This window comes from Alosa sapidissima, chromosome 21 (genome assembly GCF_018492685.1).
Source record: "Alosa sapidissima isolate fAloSap1 chromosome 21, fAloSap1.pri, whole genome shotgun sequence".
Classification (NCBI taxonomy): Eukaryota; Metazoa; Chordata; class Actinopteri; order Clupeiformes; family Clupeidae; genus Alosa; species Alosa sapidissima.
Window position 1 is genome coordinate 11,698,161 of NC_055977.1, and position 22,811 is coordinate 11,720,971.

Consider the following 22,811-nt stretch of genomic DNA (forward strand, 5'->3'; position numbering starts at 1 on the left):
GTGTTTTATCTTTCCCCCATGATATCAGAATAAAAATGGCCATTTGAGATGGTGCAGAGGGTTAGTTCAGCATTCAGCAGATACTTGAATGCCACCTTTAGAAAGGAGACATTAGTTAGAGTTAAGTGGTGTATAACTGAGAATGGAAACCTATTTTTCCCTGTACACGCTCTATTCTCCCAGATAGGACGGGGAGTGTTGTGTCTACTGTGGTTTGGGGGTTTTGTGATTGCATTGAAGCATTAGCATTGAAAGATCACCATCTGGTGGTTGTACACGGTAGAGCATCAAATGTCTGCAAAGACGTCTATGGTTAGAAAACAGCATTCATGCCAGCTGCCTCCAGCTGCTTGCAGGAGACTTGCTGCAGCAGCTGAGCACAAAGAGCTCACTGACTTTGCTCTGGCCATCAGCTCATGTCACACATATTTGGCTGCATAGTCAGATGTACATTTACTCCACTACTGCCCCCTTGTGGCTGGTCACGGTCAAGGTGGATGGGTGGAGTTCTAGCTGGGCACCATGGAACACCTGCTGCACTTGTACACTCCTACTCTCATTGACTGCAGCTTCTTAATACGGCAATAGTACTGAGCTGAGCTGGCTGTACACAACACACACACACACACACACACACACACACACACACACACACACACACACACACACACACACACACACACACACACATTGTTTAAACATTTTTAGGATTATTTGAGTTTGTTGCTCTGCCAGCTGATTTGCTTCTGATGTTTCCTATATCCTCTAAACCACTGAACAAGATAAAGTGAAACGGCTATAGTTATAAGACTATAGTTTAACAGTACATTCCCCTTTACTACCTAATGTACTATGTGTGTTAAAATACCCTCAAACAGATGCTTAATTTATGGTTGAAAAGGTTTATTGGACTTGTATAGCTAGATAACACTATATAAATATAATATTATAATATAATAATAGAGTGCAGTATCTACATAATATTGTCCTTGATCATTTGTCATGCATTCAGTACTACTCTACTGACAAACTAAACTAAACACATACATTACTGTGTCATTTTTTTGTATTTGCTTGAGTTATATCCTTGACTGGCTATCACTGCATAGACTTGACCAGCTGCTGCATTTCAGCCCTTCCAAATATACAGTACATACACATGCTCCCATAATTACTTTCTAAATTATCCGATGGAAATTCCACACAGATCTAAGATGTAATCGTTTCGCTGGTCGGTGTCACATGACGACCAGCTGAGGGGAGCGATTAAACAAGAAATCTGATTTTTCACATAGATCTCCGTTTCTTGAGCTCACAGAGTGCTGTCGTTAGGAAAAAACCTGAAAACAATCGGTTTTACTGTGCTCGAGTTGCTAGTTCTAACAGCTAAAGCAGCCAGGCAGCTTATGTGAAAGATCTATGTGAAGTGAAAAATCGCTGGATTTCTCCTTTAAGCCTGGGTTAATCCAGCAAGTCTGGCTAATTATGCTTTCAATCAAGTCAGAATCCCACCCTTAGTAATTATGGCAGTGCTCAGCGTTTGATTATTTCTGTGTTTATAGTCTCCACTGTAGAACTCTGGGGAAATGCAAAGCAAATGCAATCATACTGAGAACTACACCCATAACAATCATGCTGCAATTGCATTCATTCCGTCTGGTAATACATTTGGAAAAAGAACGATGTGATCACACAATTCATGTACTCATACTCAATAGTGCGCGTGTGTCAAACAAGGTCATCAGCACTCTGTGTTTCCAGTAGAAGAGACTGATTTGTTTTGGTGCATGATGCCACTTTTGCTATAGGTTCAGTAGAGTGTTCAGAGGCACATTAGTTGCTGTTATGGCATGTGACAGCAACTAGGATTATCCTATGGATGTAGCTGCATATATGTGAATATATTTTTTCCCTTGATTTTTCTGTATGGGTACACTAGTGGTGCTGGCGTAGCTGGCTTAGTACTAGATCCATCTATAAGCATTCTCTATGGAGACCAGACCTACAACCTTTGATCTTTCCATCCATAATGTGGGAGTGTCTCTGGGTTCAACAGCGAACAAAAGCCTCTAGGCATATAGAAAATATACATTCTGCGTGCTACATTCTGTAATATTAGACTCTTTTTTATAAATATTATTATTAAACACTTTTTTATAAAAACAAACTAAGAGGAAGAGGCATCTGAGTTCTGGTCTTTGTCTTTACGGCATGCGGACTGGAACATTACTTGCTAATCCAGTTTATATTAAGTGGAGTAAAATACAACTTGACGACACTGAGAAATCATCTAAATCAGGTCAAGCACGGGGGCGTTCTGCATCAGATGATTTTCAGATATTTCTCCGCAAAAAATAAAAATGATTTGTAAATGTAAATTAATCTCAGACTCAAACCTGTCAGGATTAATTATCTCAAAGGTAGAGTACCATGACATGTATCTGCATAAACTATAGTACTTCGAGAATGTATGGCATCGTATCACAAACCTCCACTCTACATAGGTATGTTTGATTACTTTACAGCTTTCATTACAAATCTCTTGAGAGGCGCTATATTATAAAAAGGAAGTGTTCAAACCAGCTCCATATCCATACATCTTCTTCGGTATCCAATCAGAGTGACACCATTTCAAAAATTTAGATGCAGCTGACATGGTCTGCACCATATAGCAGAGCCCAATTCTGTCTCTTTCCACAAACATCTGTTGACTTTTCAGGGTCCATAAATGAGTCTTCACTCTTAATCAGAGAAGATTAAGGAGACATCAGTCCTTCACCTTGTGTCTTAAACAAGCCCTGGCAAAGTGCTCAGCGCACAGTTCCATTACCTGCATGCACAGAAGGTCATTCGTCATGATTCCCAAGGGTGCGGAGACTGCGCAAAGTCATGGCTCAACTTTAGCTCTTGGCTCACAGCTCAACCCAGTCGACCTTGAAGAACTGAACCCTTTGAAAATCAGAGCACATTGTTTCTCTGTGCTCATCAAGCAGAAGCCTCCGAAAAGAATCCAAGAAGTGCCAAAACCTGCAGTTCTTTGTATGGCCACTTAAACCTATAGTTCTAAAAGTGAGTGGGACTGGGCCACAGCTTCATGGACCCATAGTTATGCAGTTACGACTATGTCATGGACGTTTTCCCTGGCACAGTTGCCCCACGCTATACTCCTTGTCCATTCATGAAACTAAAGTTATGGAAGAATACACACAGGAGGCTATCAAGAATGGACTGATCCAGTCTTCTACCTCCCCCCGCTGCAGCTGGCTTCTGCTCTGTTGGGAACAGGGCGGTGGGCTCTCCCTGTGCATCGACAAAATAACAAACCCAGAATGAATACCCCCTGCCACTGCTGGACACTGCTTTCAAGCGATTTCCTGCACCAACTTCCTCTGCTTGCGGTCTCACCTCAGGGGGGTTAGCGATGGATCGAGTTAAATTCACGGGTCTAAAGAACTGGTCTGTCCCTCCCGACCCTCTTCACAAATTTGTAATTTCACTCTTTCTTACTGGCCCAGCTCAAAGAATATCAAGCCTATTGACAGTTCCCACCAGTTTGCTCCCAATAGCCTCCCAGCAGTGGCTCCCATTCTCCCAGACACCTGTCTGGGGGCCCCAGTTCGCTGGACACTGGTGATGGAGGTGAAGGGTGAGCATCTCTTAGAACTCCCCAACACACCTAGCCTGGCGAGCCAGACCCACATTAAAATGTAGGGTCTGGGCACTTACCGTTCGCAGTGCTCAGTCCGAGGGGCGGGATAATCAGTTGTATTTCAAATTCCCTCTGCACGCAATAGGACGCAATAGGATATTTGTTTTCAAGTAGCAGGGAATTCAAGCCAAACCGCTGCAACTCTGCCATCAATCATTATGTTAAGCCCACCAAACGACTCTATACACGATTTCAATGCCTGATTAAGTTTCGATTTCTGGAGCTCACAAGCCAACGGAGAGTTGCTAGACTAGCCCTGGCAGCAAATGTAATTTGATTAGATTTCTAGGCTACAACACACCAGCATCCAAAACTGAACCCAATGGTCCTCTGTTCTAGCCTGGAGGACCAGACCCAATCTGAAAGATTAAGGGTCTGGCCACGAATAACGTAATGGCCCAACTTGAGGGGCGGCACCAAGCACGCATTTGAAAATCTAACTGCACGCAATTGGATAACACTACGTCTGTCATCTGTTTAGCTCGTCTCTGGCTCACCTATATCAGATACACAGATATGATTGGTTCCCCACGATGCAAGGGGCAAAAGTTACGAGCATCATTACTGGTTGCCAGAGTCTTTTGCTGACCAAATGCTTCCGCGAGAACTCTGGATTCCCAGGGTACCTCTGTTCTGGAACGGGGGTCACTCCTCCCAGCTGACCAATCACCCGGGGTGACGCCTTTCCCTGGAGCTCACTAGCTCTTCATTCTGGTCAACTCTTTATCTCTGATGTGATGTGCCAGTGCTTAAGAACTTGAGAACTGAATCTGTGCTTGTCCATCCAAGCTATAATTGACCCATTTGTGGTATACAGTAGTCTTGTGTGATGCACGGCAAGAACAGTGAATTGGCCGAAACATAGGTGGACGTCGATGAAGGACTTTTCAAAGGACTTCAGGACTACAGCTTAATCTCTCGTCATGAATTTCAAAATGATGTTGGCCCAGTGAGACTCTATTTGCCAAGTATATTAAATACAGACAGATTTTGTGAATGAGACATAAGGAATAAATCAATTGAATAGACTACATTTTGGCTTAAAATATCATACTATGAACATACATATATTTTTGTATGGCTTTCTATATCAAGAAACTTAGAATTACAATCAAGGTCAAAGCTGCACATTAGTTAGTACGCCCTTAGGCGTACAGAGAATTACAGAGAATTCTCATCGCAAAGTCAAAATAATTTAGACACCCTTTCTCTGCGTTTCTGTAGGAATCTGCCGTTTTGGTTTGTATAGAAATGAATATCAAGTGACACATACCTGTACTGTACATGCGAATGCGAAAATAGGTAACTTTCCGATAATAGCTTGATTGCATGCATCCTGTGAAAGAAATAAAGACCTACCATCAGAATTAGCAAACCCAGATAAGGTTGCTAAAGCCTATTCTGCATGTGCATTACATTCATTTCAAACTCAAGAAACTACTAAACTAAAAAATACAATTTTATACAATACTACAATATACTGCTACATCATTAGGTAAGTATTACTGTGCCTGTTGTGGCTTTAACCCCCTCCTGTGGTAAAAAGCAAGCAACAGACATGCTGTACCATTTACAAATCATAAAATAATTTTCAATAGCATTACATTTTCCAAGAGAGTTTTTAAAGAGTAAGCATAAGTTAGTGAACGAATGAATAAATAAATAAATGAATGAATTAGCATTAGTTAATTTTCTAAGATTATCAGAAATATTCTGATAATATACAGTTCGAAGAGTATGAGCTCAGGAGGTAGCAGTGGGGGTAGTTTGCTGATTGACCACAGCAGCCTGCCTGAACTAGCCCAGTGTTTGGTTAGATTTATTGTTGATTAGAGTTTGTTTATCTGGAGTTTGTGTGTCTGCTTAAATAGGATGCAACATCATCCGGCCCCCCAGAGATGGAGGGATCCGATACAGAGGCCTGACACAAGAGCAGGTACGTGTAAGTATGTGTGTGTGAGTGTGGTGTGTGTGTGTGTGTGTGTGTGTGTGTGTGTGTGTTTGTCTGTCTGTCTGTCTGTCTCTCTCTTTCTGTGTGTGTGTTTGCGCGTGTGTGTGTGTGTGTGTGCGTGTGCGTGAATGCGCATGTGAATGCTTTTGTTTTGTGCATGTACATGTGCTAGACGGGAATGTGACATATAAATTGCTATCAGTTGTAGCTCTCTGTTAATTTATGCTTTTGTGTGTATGTGTCTGTGTAGATCCGGAGCGTTCAGGTATTGCCAGTGGACTATGAGATTGAGTACATCTGCAGGGGCAACCGTGTCATCGTGGGACCAAAAGTCAGGAAGTGTCTGCCCAATGGAACCTGGACTGATCCCAACCAGAAAAGCCACTGCTGTTAGTACTCTCTCTCTCTCTCTGAAGCTATTTTCTTTTAGTCTACAGGCTACTTATGTTAATGGTGGAGACAAAATGAAACTATAATATTTTCAATTTTGTTGGCGTTTAAGCATTACAGATTGGTGAATTGATAGAAATTGTTATGCTTGTAAAATGTAGTAAAAAAGCAACAACATTTGTAAGTGTTTTTACCGAATGTGTCTTTATTGTTATTTCTTTTAAATTGCCCAAATTCTGACTGCGATGGGCACTAGTTTGCATCCACAGTGTGCATTACAAAAAGCCTACGCTGCAGAAACCACACAATGAGAACTGGGGTAATACCAACATATGCTAATTTATTGACAAGCCGCAGGGCATCACAGTCAGAACTGGCGGTAATACCAACATTTCCTAATTTATTGACATGTTGCAGGATACAGTCAAGCATCGGTTGTGTAATTACTAGTGCCTTTTGACATTTAGAGGAATATGACGGAAGTTTAATTTAAATGACAGTTTGTAGTCAATGTTTTTCTAAGAATGTTTATGGAAATGTGACTGTTTTTGTGTGTAAGGTGATGTACATGTTAATTAATATGGCAAAATAATTTTACCTGGCAGTTAAATTGGGATTAATTCATGCACAGTATTAATGCCTGGGGCATTTTATGTCATAGAGATTAGAGCCCACAAACTCTATCTATCGATTTCTTGTCACAGTATTTATTTGAGAGCAGCATCAAGAATTAGATTGCTCCGCTCTGTCCTTTAGTTCACATGTTCTCTTCATGTGCCAATAGCAGTATAGATCATTTCACTTTCCCTGTAATTGTTCTATCTGGTTAGTAGCGCATCTTTGAGCAAACTAAATCATTTATTTTATCATTAATCTTTTGACATTGTGTCTAACTGCTGTGATTGCTGATAGCAATCTAGAAAGAAGCCCAAGACAAACACATCCTGCTGAAATTGCCTACTATAAAACATCTCTCTCTCTCTCTCTCTCTTTCTTCTCTTGTCCTCCTCCTCCTCCTCATCTCCCCCCTCCCGCAGTGCTGCCGTGTCCTCGGGTGTGGACGTCCCTGGAGAATGGGCGTGTGAGCGTGTGGCCTGCTGGGCCCTCGGTGGAGGGGACGGTGCTGCAGTACACCTGCCTGCCCGGCTTCATCCTCATGGGGAGGAACTCCACACACTGCACCAAGGCCGGCAAATGGGACTCCCCCAAACCCGTCTGCCACTGTGAGTATGGCAATGAAGATGAGGACGATGATGTGTGTGATTTGTGTGTGTGCTTTTGAAATGTGCAGTGTATGCAGTGATGGGCAAGCTACTTGTGAACTAAGCTACCAGTTACTCTACATTAAATGAAGCTTAACTGCACAAATGCTTCCTCAGGACAAAATGTAGCAAGCTAAGTTACATACTGTACATATTGCAAAAGTAGTTTACTACATCAGAGGCTACTTTGTAATTTACAAAAACATAAACATGAAAAAACATGAACATAAACAACAAAGTAAACCAGCAAGTCAGTGCTATTTGAATGACCTAGCCAATATAACCCAGTAAAACAGACACAATAACTTAGTTACTTTTATTTACAGATGTAGGCTATAACATGATCAGTTTGAAAAAAAAAAACCAACAACTCTTGATTGTTACTCTCACACTTTTTTGGGGGAAAAAGGCTCCACATACTGTAATAGCAAAAGGCAGGTACTGAGAGAAGCATGGCCAAATGTGTGTTTCCTTGTTATTATGACCGCCGCGCAGCGTTTTAGTCAGGTTTAGTCAGATTTTTTTTTTTTTTTTTCCCGAAAGGAGGGTAGGGCAGACACAGTTCTCTGTGAATATCTTGAGAACTGTAGGGCCTAGGATGACCATTTTTTTCCGTATGTTTGCCTCCAGGGGTCATGTTAACCCATTTCATGTGCACACATGTGCACAAACAGATACACACACACACACACATACATTCACAGTAATCATACGTATGACACATACTCACACAGTAGACATATGTACGCTTGCATGCACAGGCACATACGCAGGCACAAACACAAGCACGCACGCACACACACACACACACACACACACACACACACACACACACTCACTCACACACACACACACACACACACACACACACATAACATAAACATAACAATCAAGAATTTCTCCGAATTATAAACAGGCAAGATGGAGGTGGGGTTGTATAAAATGAATTTTACATGTGAAATCTATGAACTAATCATGTTTTGGTACTTGTTGTCTAGCAGATACCAGTGAGAATTGAGTGTGGATAATGCAATTTAGTGAGACAGTTAGAATCATATAGGCCTTTCAGCGTGATTTCTTTTTGTGGAAAAAATGTGCTGGACTGGGCGGCGGTCATATTTTGTACCGCTCTGCGGTACATCTAGTTCTGTGACAAATTAAGCAGATAAATGGTCTAGAGAGTGAAGGAGGCCATAATTAAAAACTAAAATAAATAAATCTATCAGACAGATAAAGCAGGGAGTGGCCAAATCAACAGTTTGGTACATTCTTAAACAGAAGGAATGCTGTTGAGCTCAGCAACACCAAAAGGCCTGGAAGACCAGACAAGACAGCTAAGGTGGATGATGGCAGAACTTTTTCCTTAGTTATAAAAAAACACATTCACAACATCTAGCCAAGTCAAGGACACCCTAGGTGTATCATTATCAGAGTCTACAATCAAGAGATGCCTGCATGAATACAAATACTAGATGCTGAATCGCTTCTCGGCCCTTGGCTAAGACATGCGGTCCACTCGCTGGTGAGAGGACGTGGTCCTAACCATTTTCATGGTTTGGGCCCTCTTATCTGTGAGTTATATTGTGTTTCGGGGCAGCTGTGGCCTACTGGTTAGCGTTTCGGACTTGTAACTGGAGGGTTTCCGGTTCGAACCCGGACCAGTAGGAACAGCTGAAGTGCCCTTGAGCAAGGCACCTAACCCCTCACTGCTCACCGAGCGCCGCTGTTGTAGCAGGCAGCTCACTGCGCCGGGATTAGTGGGTGCTTCACCTCACTGTGTGCTGAGTGTATTTCACTAATTCACGGATTGGGATAAATGCAAAGACCAAAATTCCCTAACAGGATCAAAAGAGTATATATATGTATGTATACTTACTTATGCTTGAATGCAAATACCAGATTAGACCTCGCTAGAAAACAGAAAACAAGATTCTTTGTACAGATGAAACCAAGATTTATACCAGAATGGTGGGAAGTGAAAGAATGGAGAACGAAAGAAACAGTTCATGATCCAAAGCATACCACATCATCTGTTATACATGACTGTCAAATTTGAATAAAATGTAAACCATTAAATTGGGAAGGCCTCATTACATACACAGATTCTTGTCTCGTGTAGAAAATTCTGCTGCAAGCAGGGTAGGAATTTCACGGCGGCCACGACGGCCATGTCACGACGGCCATGGCCGTGATGCCCCTTTGAAAATCAGAGGTTTACAGGCCACGGTGGCCTTGGTGCCCCCTTCTTTCAATATTCTGCTTTGCGTCCTACTAATAGCGATTTTTATTTAGCCTGTGGCCTGTCAAAAAAATCTTAGCATTCACAGCTCAAATTAATTTAGTCTTTTACGCAGTGGAGAAAGTGACAGCGCAAGAAAGAAAGTGCGTCCAAATTCACCCATTCTTCTCAGTTGAACTACTCGCGAAGTAGCCTGTTCATCACACAGACATCACAAGTATCACATGAAAGAGCTTTTTCTCAGCTTTTAAACGATGTTAGCCAATAATTGCTGTGTTGAATGGTTCGCGAGAAAAGTAAATAATATAATTAAATTTAATCATACATTCATTCATCTCGGTGGAATACTTCACGAACCCTTCTTTTAACACATGACAAACCATAGCAAACAGCAGACCTTACCGTACAGTTAGCTGTTCCAGAGTAATCCAGTTTTGAATTTGCAGTAAATTTCGACATGCATGGATGTCTTCAAATTTGGGCTTTAAGTTTTACAATGTGTTTAAATTGTTCCACATGATTTCATAACGGGCCAAATACAAAATAAATGTTCAAATATCGCCTAGATATTAGTAAATCAGAGGACAGCTGACTAAGAGTTTGTGAAAGTAGCCTTAATGATCACAAAATGCTAAGCATGCATCTAGGCTATTTGAGTTTCTTAAAGCTGAGCTGTGCTTAAATTGTTCAATACATGATTTCATAGCATTTATATATAGCCTAGATATCTGTAATTATTAGATGATCAGATGATTTACAGTTCTATGTAATATGTCATGTTTCATGTTTTTGTAATGTTTCATACAGTGATGCAGGCCTTCTGCAGTGAATAGGCTAAAAACTTTGATCATTTTTATAGCCTACTACTGTATAGTTAACTTTGGCCTTGGTGCCCTGACATGTGGCCTTTGTGCCCCCCACCAAATATGCCCAACTGAAGGCCAAGTGGCCTTGCCCCCAGAATGGAGAAATTCCTAGCCTGGCTACAAGACAAGATTGTATTATCCCATTTTGGAAAAGTGTGTTTAGTCAGTCAGCTTTCTCAGTTAGAACTGCAGATTGATTGTAAGCCGATCGATATAAACACACATTCCAGAACTAAAAACCTAATCTTCACAAGTGGTTAATCAGTAGTCAGCTCTGTCAACATTAGCTACAGTATACTACTCATTTTGTCCCCATTTCATCTGCGCTTCTTTGCTTCCTGATTTCTGTTGTTTGCCTTTCTGTCCAATGTTTAGCTATTTTTAGTTGGGTTGGAGTTTCAGTTACTTGTGGTCCAGCGATCCTGTCTGTTCTGTACATTCCATGTTGTCTGCAGTTTTGTTAGTTTCAGTAGAAACTTCCTTTTTAGCTACTCTTGCCCATTAATGTACATTACACCTGTTAAATAAACCACATACATAATAAAATAGTTGCCTTTTGTGTGTACGTTCTAAATGTGTGTGTTCAGTTCTTGAGGTTGTGTGTTGGTATAGTTTTATATTTAAGTCGTTTTCTGAAGTCTAACCCTATATGTCTTTCTTTTCTCTTTCTGCTGTCAGATGACAGAAATTACACCGGTAAGTCTGCTCATACCCTCCACTGTAGTAAACCTGTCGCTCATATAGTATTGTTTCTGTGTTAGTTACTGTGAAGTTTAAAATATAATACAGTGCTATTACAGTATTTATAGTAGTACTATGTAAAGCGACCTTGGGTTTGAGAAAGGCGCTATATAAAATAAACTTATTATTATTATTATTATTATTATTATTTATTTATAACTGCTTCAGTCCAGATCAGACTGAAGATTTATTGTAATGACTTGAAAACTCTACACATCATAACTTCTTAGTGTGAATCATTCTCACAATGATGAGCATAATGAGTTAGCCTGGGAACACCCAGACCTTCACTGGGTCTGTACAATTGGGAGTGGGTCTGGAAAAGGTTCAAAGGTTGAAAATTGTTTAAAAAAATGTAGCAATCTTGTAAACAAAGGCTTTAAATGCAGTCGTTTACTCAATTCCAAAGAAATACACGTCCATGCCAGATTAGAGATTGTATTTGTGTGCCAGACGGACATGCAGAGCAAATCCCAAATTTCATATTTGCCGAAAGTTTGTATGGGTATACCCAGACTAATAATGAGTGATGATGATGAGCAGAAGTATGTCATCATGATGATATGAATGACAGCACATGTCATAACATCATTAATTATGTACATGATGCTTGGTAGGACTGTGTGTTACATTCCATAAATATACATCAGCGTTACGTTTCCACCTCTGATCTTGAAATACGGGAATCAGAACTATATCAGAATTCATATCAATAGCTTCATAGCAATAAACTAGCACCTTGCATGTTGTAACTTGCTGGAAGTACTTCAGTGCTTCCTTGGCTCTGAAGTAGTTCTGTCACAACATACACTGCTTGCTCTGAGTATATTTTTTGCACCCATGACAATGAAAGGTGATTATTTGGGGCATTCTGAGCCATGCCGTATTTTCACTTTTTCTTTGAACTAAATAGCTAGAGCTGTCTTCAGCGCCGACATGAAGACAATGTTTAGTCTGCTGCATGGCTTTTTTATGTCAGACTTGATTAAGTAGCCACATTAAACCAGTAAGATGCAAGATTCTATTTTACAGGCACCTGAGCAAAGAAAGAAAAGACTATGTCAGCTAAAATAGTTATCTGTCTAGACATTGCACTAGATAGATGGAGGAAAAGTAGTTTAAAAAAATAAATCTACACCTAAAATCCCTAAACCTAAAACTTCACTCCTTTCGGCTCTGAAATGTTGATCTCAAATGGCACAATATGGACATCAGACACTTCCACTCCATGACAGGACTAACAGACAAATTTACCTCTCAGCATAGCCAAAAAACATTACATCTTACAGTACTGTACTACAAAACATATTACCTCTCGGCATAGCCTAACACATTACATCTCGCAGTGCTGTACTACAAAACACGTTACCTCTCCACATAGCCTAAAACATTACACCTGCTTCTCCTGTGGCAGAACAGGTTAATGCCTTCAAATTGCTTTCTTGAATTTCCCCTTGGGATCAATAAAGTATCTATCTATCTATCTATCTATCTATCTATCTATCTATCTATCTATCTCACAGTTCTGTGGTACAAAACATCAATATGAAGGTCAAACATAATTCTCAGAATAGATCCAACTGAATAGATCCAAAAGTGTCATATCTGCAATAGAGAGATGAGGGTAATATAACTTCAAATAATGGAAATCACTCATGCCACTGATCCTGGAAGTCCATTTTATTGGTAATGAATGGGCAACCCTTCAATTATGTATCCATTCACTGAAGGGTACATACATTTTAGATTCTCCTCTACTCTAATGTTTATGGGTTTGTTGGCAAGTTGTACTCCAGTATGAAGTGGCTTTTAAGCTGCTGTAGATATTTCTTTAAACTTTTATCCAACTTGAGAGTGCATGTGTGTAAGGCCAGTTCGTATAATGCATATGCAAAATATTGGGTAAGGATTTGCACTCTGCCCACCCCTCCCCCTCTCTGGAAGTTTCCTAGGTGCTGAGGACAGACCTCAAGAGTGTTTCATATGGCCTTTTTTCCTCTAAGAGCATCCTCTTTGAGGTTAGCTATCAGAATGTGAAGTCCACTTATGTAAGTGTTCAAAAATAGCAAAGTGAGAAAAAAAAAAATCCTCCATGGTTTTACTATGCATATAATCATCTGACCTCTTCCTGCTGTCCTGAAGATAAGAGTGGAACTGTTTTTTTTCTGTGGTACTTTTGGTACCCATTTCATCATCTTATATGATAGTTTTGGATGTGGGTATAGTCAGAAAGAGTAGTAGAGCAGCAAAGTGTGTGAGAGGAACTTTTTGTACTTTTCACTTGCGTGCATAAAACTACGTCTTGAATATCCCTGACAGCATGATACCATCATGAATCTGAACACTGCAAAAACTGCTTATCTAACAAAATCTAACCAAGTGTTATTAATCTTATATCAAGATAAAAAAAACTAGTTGGTATTGTTTTCAGTATAAAGAGACTTACCTAGCGCTTTTTTGTGAAATCATTTGACTTAATTTAAAAGAAATTTGACTTATTTTAAGACATCTCATCTTGAAAACAAGCAAATTTGTCTGCCAGTGCGTTAAGCAAATTTGTCCTAAAAACAAGCAAATTTGTCTGCCAGTGCGTTGAGCAAATTTGTCTTGATAAGACTCCTTAAAATAAGTTAAAGTCTTCTTAAATTAAGTCAAAATTATCTTTTGATAGGGCGCTAGGTAAGTCTTTTCATACTAAAAACAATACCAAATAGATTTTTTAATCTTAATATAAGATCAATAACACTTGGTTAGAATTCATTTTTTGCAGTGAAGTTACAAAATGTAGTCACCTAAAACACACACTTTAAAATGCTAAAAAGGTGCATAGGGCCACTTTAAATTGATTTTTAATGTATGCTGAGAGGGTAGATATAGTCAAAATATTATTGTATATGTCTTCAGCCAAAACAAAAGCAAACATTTTTTTTTTTACTACTTTAAGAAAATATGAAAATTGTAGTGTTGATTCTCTCTGGAACAGGAGCCTCAGTACTGGATATGAACATATGTATATCCTTATTCCAAATTATAGGTCTTAATTTAGCAATATAACTGTACCAATGTGTAGTTACCAATGTTTGCCGAGATCCCAGAACAAATCGTGCTGGAACTTGAACTCACCTACATGCAAGTTATATCAGTAACACTAGGTGGCAGTGTGACATAAAGCCAGCAGCCCTTGTCACAGACTGCATTTTCTTCTTGGGGCCTTGTGTGTGTGTGTATGTGAGGAGGGAGTACCACTGTGTCGGTCTGAGGTGGTGCTGTGTTGTCACCATGTCGGGGCGCTGTTATGCAAAGGACCCTTGCATCCCTCAGACATCACCATAGCTGTTTCTATGTAACCAGAGCTTAGTGTTTACACTAACAAGACGGCGCACTCCCAGTGTTCACCACGAGATGGCACTGTTGAGATTCAGAAAAGACAAACAACCTACCGCATCACTGCAGACACAAGGAAAGGCTGTGTCTAAATAGCTGGAGTCAAACACCATCTCTGTGACAATGTCAATGACAGCCATACAAAATAGACGGCCCTCACATGTAGAAGTGCACAGCTGAAGTGTGGGGAAGTGGCTCCTCCAGGCTTCAGGAGGGAAGGGGGCCCAGCCCAGCCCAGCGTGGAGCCCTGCAGGGCTGCAGAGTGGAGCTGCCGCCTGAGGCTCTGGCTGCGCCAGGCTTCTGCTCCGGCTCGGCTATGAGCCCCCACTGGCTGCCTCCTGTGTTTGCTAAATTGATTAATGGCCGTGTCACAATATGGCAATGACGTCTGCACAGGAAACCGCTTAGAACACAAGCAGACGGGGGGATTTGGGGAGGGCGGGAGGGGGCGGGTGTTGCTGAGGGAGACAAATGGAAAGGGGATGGAAACGGGTAGGAGAGAATGAATGAGTGAGTGAGAGAGAGAGAGAGAGGGACACAGAGAGGCTGAAACAGAGAGGGAGAGATGGCGGGATTCATTGGAAGGGAGGTGGTAGAAAAAAAAAAGCGGACGATAGAGAGAGTGAATTCACGGGGGAGGGAGAGAAGCGAGAGGAGGCAGATGGGAGCAGGGCAAGAGAGCAGGGAGATTTATGTCTGCCATTTCTCCGCTAAATGACATTCTGCCCCACTGTTTCTGTCCCACTGGAAATGTGTTTTCTGGTTGTTACTGCATTTCCTCTCATCCCACATGCCTCTCCAGGGGAATGCACACACACACACACACACAGTGCCACAGAAGCATACAGACATAGAATTAATCGCACACTCACACCATACCAACCCACCCTTGGTTTTCTGCTGCTGACCCCTCTGTGTCCCATCTTATCCTGAGCCCATGTTCTCACCCCTTGTGCTGATGTTCCCTCGGGCTCCTGTCCTGCTAACGTTAGCCGCTGCTGATGTAGGTTGCAGTCGTGGCACGAAGCCTTCTTTGCGGCACTTGTGTGGATGCTACCTGATGGCAGTCCATTTTGAGATCTACTAATTAATTGAGGGAAGAACGTTTCTAGTTTTGTATTGTACAAGATATTAGGACATATGGAGATCTACTAATCAATTGAAGGAAGGAAGGAAGTATGTTACTAGTTTTATATTGTATAGAGGACATTCAATAAAACTGGTGTTGTTCTAAAATGTAGCACAAAATCAACAAAGTGCAACTGAATGCTGGAAGCTGACTGAAATAGAGAACATACTGTATAAACACATAAGGAGATGATGTGCACAGATGAAACCATAAAATACTGCTGACTGTCGGCACAGTTAGAGTGTTCATTTCTGAGCAGATGGTAGGGGCATACCTGACGATGGGTGGTAGGACGTTACTCATCTTCAGTGCAGCGACCACACGCACTGGCTGGAAACCAACAGCGTGGGGTAAGACAGCTACCTCACACGTGCACACACACACACACACACACGCACGCACACACACACACTCTGTGTTGTGATTGTGCAGAGCAGCATCCAGCACTTCTTGGAATGTACTGTATGGTCAGAGTCGCTGCTCATCTCTGCTGCTGTGGTCTGCTCTGCAGTATGTGGTCAGCTTGACTTTGAGGTTGAAAGGGGCGGCACTCCTCTTTGACATCAGGTCAGCCGACCGTTCAGTCAGGTGCAATGTGTCAACTAGACTTTACAGACCAGTCAAATAGTCTCAGGTCGAGCTAATTCACCCCTCACTGCATTAAGGCAACTAGCTAATCACATCAGATAGATGTATTTGGCCAATCAGATCACTCAGATAGTTGTATTTGGCCAGCAAATCAGGGTGTATTCTCAGTGTGTAGCATTCTCTACAGTGCAAGCTGAAGTGAATTGTGCTGGACTTCCTCTCAGACCAAATGTCTACACTGATAATTCATGTAGGGTGGTGAGTGTTCCGGTGCATGATGGCTGCCATGCATCACCCAGGTGGGGGCTACACAATAGTGGTGGTAGTGAGGGTCCCCTTCACTGTGAAGCACTTAGGGTGCGTTGAAAAGTGCAATGTTAATGCAATGTGTTGTTGTTGAGTTGTGCTAGAAGTGTGTGAATGCAGGTGTCTGAGTGTGTGTGTGTGTGTGTGTGTGTGTGTGTGTGTCTGTACTCTAAATGGTGGGCTTGTCTGAGCACCCACGTTGTTTTGGGTTGTTGAGCTCAGATTTAAGCTGTAAAACCCTGGAGTGATGAGGGTGAGTGTGTGTATGGTGTGTGTGCGTTTGTGTGTGTGGGGGGGTCGGGCGGGTGAAATGATGAGATTGGGCTGGTGGGGGGTGGATAGCTGGAGATGCAGGCGATGTGTGTGTGTGTGTGTGAAAGAGAGTGTGTATGTGTGTGTGTGTGTGTGAGAGAGAGAGAGTGTGTGTGTGTGTGTGAGATTGGTTTTCTCCCTACAGGCAGCGAGCAGCATTAGAGCATTTTAATTAAGAGAGGGCACCCAGCATGAACCTCTGTCTCATTCTCAAACATCTCTCTATCACTCTATTCTACCCATATCTCTCTCTCTCCATCTCTCTATCACTCTATTCTACCCATCTCTCTCTCTCTCCATCGCCTTCTCTTAGTCTCTTTCGCTTTCCCTCACTGTCTGACTTCACCTCCTACCTGTGCAACGCTCAGCATGGAAAAGGTCATTATAGAAGCACACTGTGTGTGTGTGTGTGTGTGTGTGTGTGTGTGTGTGTGTGTGTGTGTGTGTGTGTGTGTGTGTATTAGTGTATATTAGTTCGGTTGCATACAGTATATGACTGGATATGTGTATTTTAGTGTTCATGGACACACTGGACACTAGATAATGATGGCTAATGATTGGCCAGGTAAACTGTGTGCACAAAGTGTGTGTGTGTGTGTCTGTGTCTCTCTCTGTATGTGTGTGTGGGTGTGTGTGTGTGGGTGTGTGTGTGTGTTTGGAGGAAGCCACAAGAGAATACTAAAAGATCAAAATGCCATATGGCATTTCTGTGACATTCTAGCTCCCCTCACGCACACCTGCCACACACACACATTCACTCACTTACTCACAATCCCATCAGCCGACTCCTACATCAGAGATCCCACCCTGTGTTCAGATGACCATTAAACCACTCTGTCCCCTCCACAAGGGAGAGAGAGGGAGAGAGAGGGAGAGAGAGAGAGGGAAGAGGAAGGGAAAATAGAGAGAGAGGGAGAGAGAGAGGAAGGGAAAAGAGAGAGGGAGAGAGAGAGAGGGAGAGAGAGGGAGAGAGAGAGCGAGAGGAAAGAGGAGGGGAAAAGAGAGAGGGAGAGAGAGGGAAGAAGAAGGGAAAAGAGAGAGGGAGAGAGAGAGGGAGAGAGAGAGCGAGAGGAAAGAGGAAGGGAAAAGAGAGAGGGAGAGAGAGAGGGAAGAGGAAGGGAAAAGAGAGAGGGAGAGAGAGAGAGGAAAGGAGGGAGAGAGAGAGGGAGAGAGAGGGAGAGGAAAGAGGAAGGGAAAAGAGAGAGAGAGAGAGAGAGAGGGAGAGAGAGAGAGGGAGGGAGGGAAAAGAGAGAGGGAGAGAGAGAGAGGAAAGAAGAAGGGAAAAGAGAGAGGGAGGGAGGGAGATGGGCTACTGGTGTGAATAATTCATTTGGATGGCAAAAGCGCTAAAGAGATTTAAGGGTCGGAGTGCACAGCAACACTTGTGCAATTAATGCCAATCAATCAACTATTAGATTACACACGCACACACACAATTGCACAAACACACGAATACTGACATCAATGGACGGAACCTCTTGTGGATTTTAATGCCAATCGATCAGCAGCTTGCATCTCTACAGTGACCTCTGTCATCAGCACTAGACACAGAGAGAGAGAGACACACTCATGCTCACTCACTCACTTACTCACACACACACACAAACCTACACACTTTAGCCCACACATTCTCTCAAGCACACACCTTCAGAGTGCACTGTCATCCGGGCCCATCCAGGAACAGTGATTTTGTTAGCGGTTGTGTAACAGAGAATGGGTGGAATATGGTCACACTTGCTCACTGTGAGTTGCTTTAGCACGGTCATCTGTCTCTTCCTCGGCCGCTAACTGAAGATTTAGAATCCTGTTGGTTTCTGCTTGTCTGGCTGTAGCCAGATTACGTCTCCCCGGATCAGCTGGTGCTGGAAGACTGAACGTGTGCGACTGAGGAGAGACTTGTTTTTGTTTTATACACTAGCATTTCCATTTCAAAGCATTTCCATATTTCCATTTGAAATATGACTACTTAGGAAATGACAAATGTCTACTTTGAAAATATGCTGCATATGGAATGCTGCATTGGAAATGAAGCATAAAGGCACATAGGCATTTGTTGACATGCAATTTATGAGTTTATCGTCCTACTGAGTTCAGTATGTTTGATTTACTGTCTCCACGTAGCCTAACACTTGCGTGGCCTCCACGTTTAGACGCGGTCTAGTCGCTGATCTAAATGTAATCTGGATTGACACTCATTAGCTATGCCCTGAACCCAATTGGAACGCAGTGGAATAGTTCCTGACCTCAGTGAGTGCAGTGAATGGGAATCGTCAGTGCTGGCCGCTTTCAGCACGGGTTCCACTGGGAGCATTTGGCTGCAACAGTGATTCTCTCCCTGGATGTTCTCTCTCTCTCTCTCTCTCTCTCTCTCTCTCTCTCTCTCTCTCTCTCTCTGCAGCTCTCCTACTATCCACTCTCTTTATCTGTACTTCCATCCCTTCTTTCTTTCTTTCTTTATTCCGACTGTCCTCTTTCAGTGGTGCTCACATTTCTCTACGTAGTGCTCTCTCTCTCTCTCTCTCTCTCTCTCTCTCTCTCCTACTATCCACTCTCTTTATCTGTACTTCCATCCCTCCTTCCTTTCTTTCTTTCTTTATTCCGACTGTCCTCTTGCAGTGGTGCTCACATTTCTCTACGTAGTGCTCTCTCTCTCTCTCTCTCTCTCTCCAGTTCTCCTCGCTGTCGGTTGCTTCTTCGCTGCTGTACGCTCTCTGTCCGTCTAATGGGATGCGAGCGGGGTGTGAGGAGCGTGTGCGGGAAAGCGCTGATGCAGCCCAAACTCCCTTGTTACATCTTTTATCAATGTCTTGTCTCCTCAGAAAAAAAAAATGCAAGAGGCCTCAATATGGAGGAACATCAGTCCTACTAATCTCTCTGACGTCTCACACACTCTTGCAAACACACACACACACGCACACGCATACACACACACATGTACACACTCACGTACACGCTCACACACACACTCACACAAATGCACACACACACACACACACACACACACTCACACAAATGCACACACACACAAACACACACACACACACACACACCACAGCTGTAGCAACAGTGCAGAGGGCAGCAGGATTGCAGACAGTGAAATAAATACCCCAATGACTTCAGCATCATCAAAGCTGCATCATAAACATGAGCAATGGTGCCAGTGGAAACAGCAGAGGTGCGCTCCCAACACACACACAGGAGCACTCACACACACACATACACACACGCACTCTCACACACACACACACACACACACTCTCACACACACACACACACACACACACACACTCGCAGGCACAGCGCCTCTTAGACAGGCAGTGAGATTAGAGTGTGCTTTATGGACACTCGGCACAGCACATTACAGTTATTACATCCCAGCAAAATGAGCTGGAGAGACAGCAGAGAGGGAGGGATGGAAGGAGAGAGGGATGGAGAGAGAGAGAGAAAGAAAGAAGGGACAGGTAATATGAGAGTAAGTGATAAGTGAGAGAAAGAGAGGTGAGTAACAAACCGAGACAGAGAGAGGGAGAGGAACGGATGAACAAACATGTTAGAGAGACAATGGAGGCATCAGATACAACGAGCTGTGTGTGTGTGTGTGTGGGGGGGGGGGTTTAGCATGCAGCTTAAAAGATAAAATAGAACCGGTGGAGCAGCGTGAACACCAGCCATGCTGAAGGAACCGTCACAGCCTTAGAACATCAGACCATCACAGCCTGAAAACATCACACCTTCAAAACATCAGACCCTCACACCTGCAGAGCATCCGCTCCTGTCCTGTCAGCAGGCTGGCTGAGCGAGCCAGCGCTCATGTTTTTAAAAGAGAGCAGGAGAGAGAGGCTTGCCTGAGACTTGCTGCTTCACTGCATAAATTTACCCGGATCATAGAACTGGAAGGGGTAGTACAATTAACTAAAACAGCATTCCATTGTGGGCAGAACTTTGTGCGGACCTGTAACTGTACATAAATGATGCAATGGGTTCACGCACACACACACACACACACACACACACACACACACACACACATACACACACACACCTCCTACAACTCTGTAACATGTTTAGTGGTTATGATATGATGACTAATGAACAGCACAGACTCTGTGCTCCTGAATGACTTCTGAGGTCATTTGCAGAGGAGGACTGAGTGTTGTGTCAGCGGAGATAGAGAGTCTCTACAGCTGAGATTACACCCAACATCACCAGCAACCTAACCAAGACACCAACATCCCAACGGCTTTCTGGTACCAGTGTAACACCATCTCCAAAACACCAGCACCCACCTAGTTTCATACATTTCACATACAGCCTTCAAATGGAGCATAGCGTTAGTTCAGGCAGGCCACGGAGTCTTGCCAGTTCCCTGTCCGGCTCAGCTGATTAACAGCTGATTGCTCAGCTGATCATCTCTGCTCGGTCATTGGCGGAGATCATTCAGAGCGCCTTATTTAAGCTGCCTTAGTCTAGCCTCTGCCTACCGCTTCTCTGCAAGCCCTTTTTGCTACCCACCTCCACCCCATCTCCTCCTCATACTTCTGACTTGTCAATGTTGTCATCGATGTCTGCTCTGTTCGGTACCCCATGGGGGGTTTATCTTTGCTGCTCTCCCTGCCTTAGGCTTTCCATGTGTGCACAAGGAAGGGCAGGGGGCTCCCAGAACAGAGCATACCGCCAAATGTAATGTTATGCAATGGTAAATAAAGCTATATCTTGGCAAAGTGGTCCTGACTGAAATGCATACTGGAGCTCCACACCCACTGCACACCTCAGATTTATTGGTCATGAAAAGGCTGTTTTCCACTGCAGGAACTTGTGGAATGTTTTAGGGCCGTCTGTACCTCTGGGTAGTTTCTGATGGCAGGAACTGCCCCTGTAGGACCTCTTTCAGGGCTGTTTTTCTGCCGAGAAATAAGTACCTCCCTCTGTAACTGCTGGTTGCCTCATGCAGTGATGTTTGATGCTTGCTGCTTCACGCCATAAGTGGAACAAAACAGGCAGCATTTTTAACACCAGCAAGAATTTCTTTTTTACTATAAGTGACATGCTAAACACAGCAAAGTTGAGCTTGTTGAGGTTGCAGTCACTGAGTGAACACAAGTAAAACGTCGACTGAAATGTAGGCTTTAATTAATCAAAGTGGTGCTGGTATATCAGGAAATTACAGCTGTCATGTTGCCATTTAATCAAGTGTTGGAAACTTTATTGCAAAATTCAACTGTGACTCGACCTTGGAGTAATCCTAACGTTACCTAGAAAATCTGTAGTTAGTGTGGCTGTTGGTGTGGCAGCTGGAGAAATATATGTATCATTACTTTGGCGAGCTTGGAATTGACATTGCGATCGAAGTGCTAAATTATTAGGCTACGTGACCAGTAGGTCTGTAGATCCTACCCAGCAGTGGACACAGAATGGCAGAAAGGGCCGATTAGATTCATTAGATTAGATTCAACTTTATTGTGTGCAGCCTATTAACCTCGAGTTCATCTGGCAAAATGCTGGCAACTCAAATAAAAAATTGGGGTTGTACTGTGGAGACCTACATACGATTGTGCCAATTGATTAGGTGGGATATCTACTGTATAAGAATTTATTGTAAATCAAGGGAAGTTACTGAAATTAGATTAGATTAGACTCAACTTTATTGTCATTGTGCAGAGTGCAAGTACAAAGCCAACGAAATGCATTTTGCGTCTAACCAGAAGTGCAAAAAAGCAGAAAAGTGCAATGTGATATACAAAGTATAGACAGGTGATGCATAAGAAGGACAAGAATATAGTGCAGTGTAGACAGTAGTATGCAGTAGGTTTACAGAAGATGGTTTAGAGTAATATAAATTAGATATAAATATGTGCAGTGTATTAGCAGTTACTATAAGAGCAGAATAAATATGGCAAATAAATATGTGATATGAACAATGTATGAATAACAAAA

The 22,811-nt window shown here is 42.7% G+C and overlaps 1 protein-coding gene across 1 annotated transcript in view; it reads left to right on the plus strand.

Moving 5' to 3' along the window:
* gabbr1b (gamma-aminobutyric acid (GABA) B receptor, 1b) overlaps window positions 1-22,811 on the plus strand; it is a 93,675-nt gene that overhangs the window by 18,475 nt on the left and 52,389 nt on the right. The window contains exons 3-6 of the mRNA XM_042076023.1: window positions 5,581-5,645; window positions 5,911-6,049; window positions 7,088-7,273; window positions 11,096-11,113. Coding sequence (XP_041931957.1) covers window positions 5,581-5,645; window positions 5,911-6,049; window positions 7,088-7,273; window positions 11,096-11,113 — 408 coding nt within the window. The remainder of the gene's footprint in view (window positions 1-5,580; window positions 5,646-5,910; window positions 6,050-7,087; window positions 7,274-11,095; window positions 11,114-22,811) is intronic.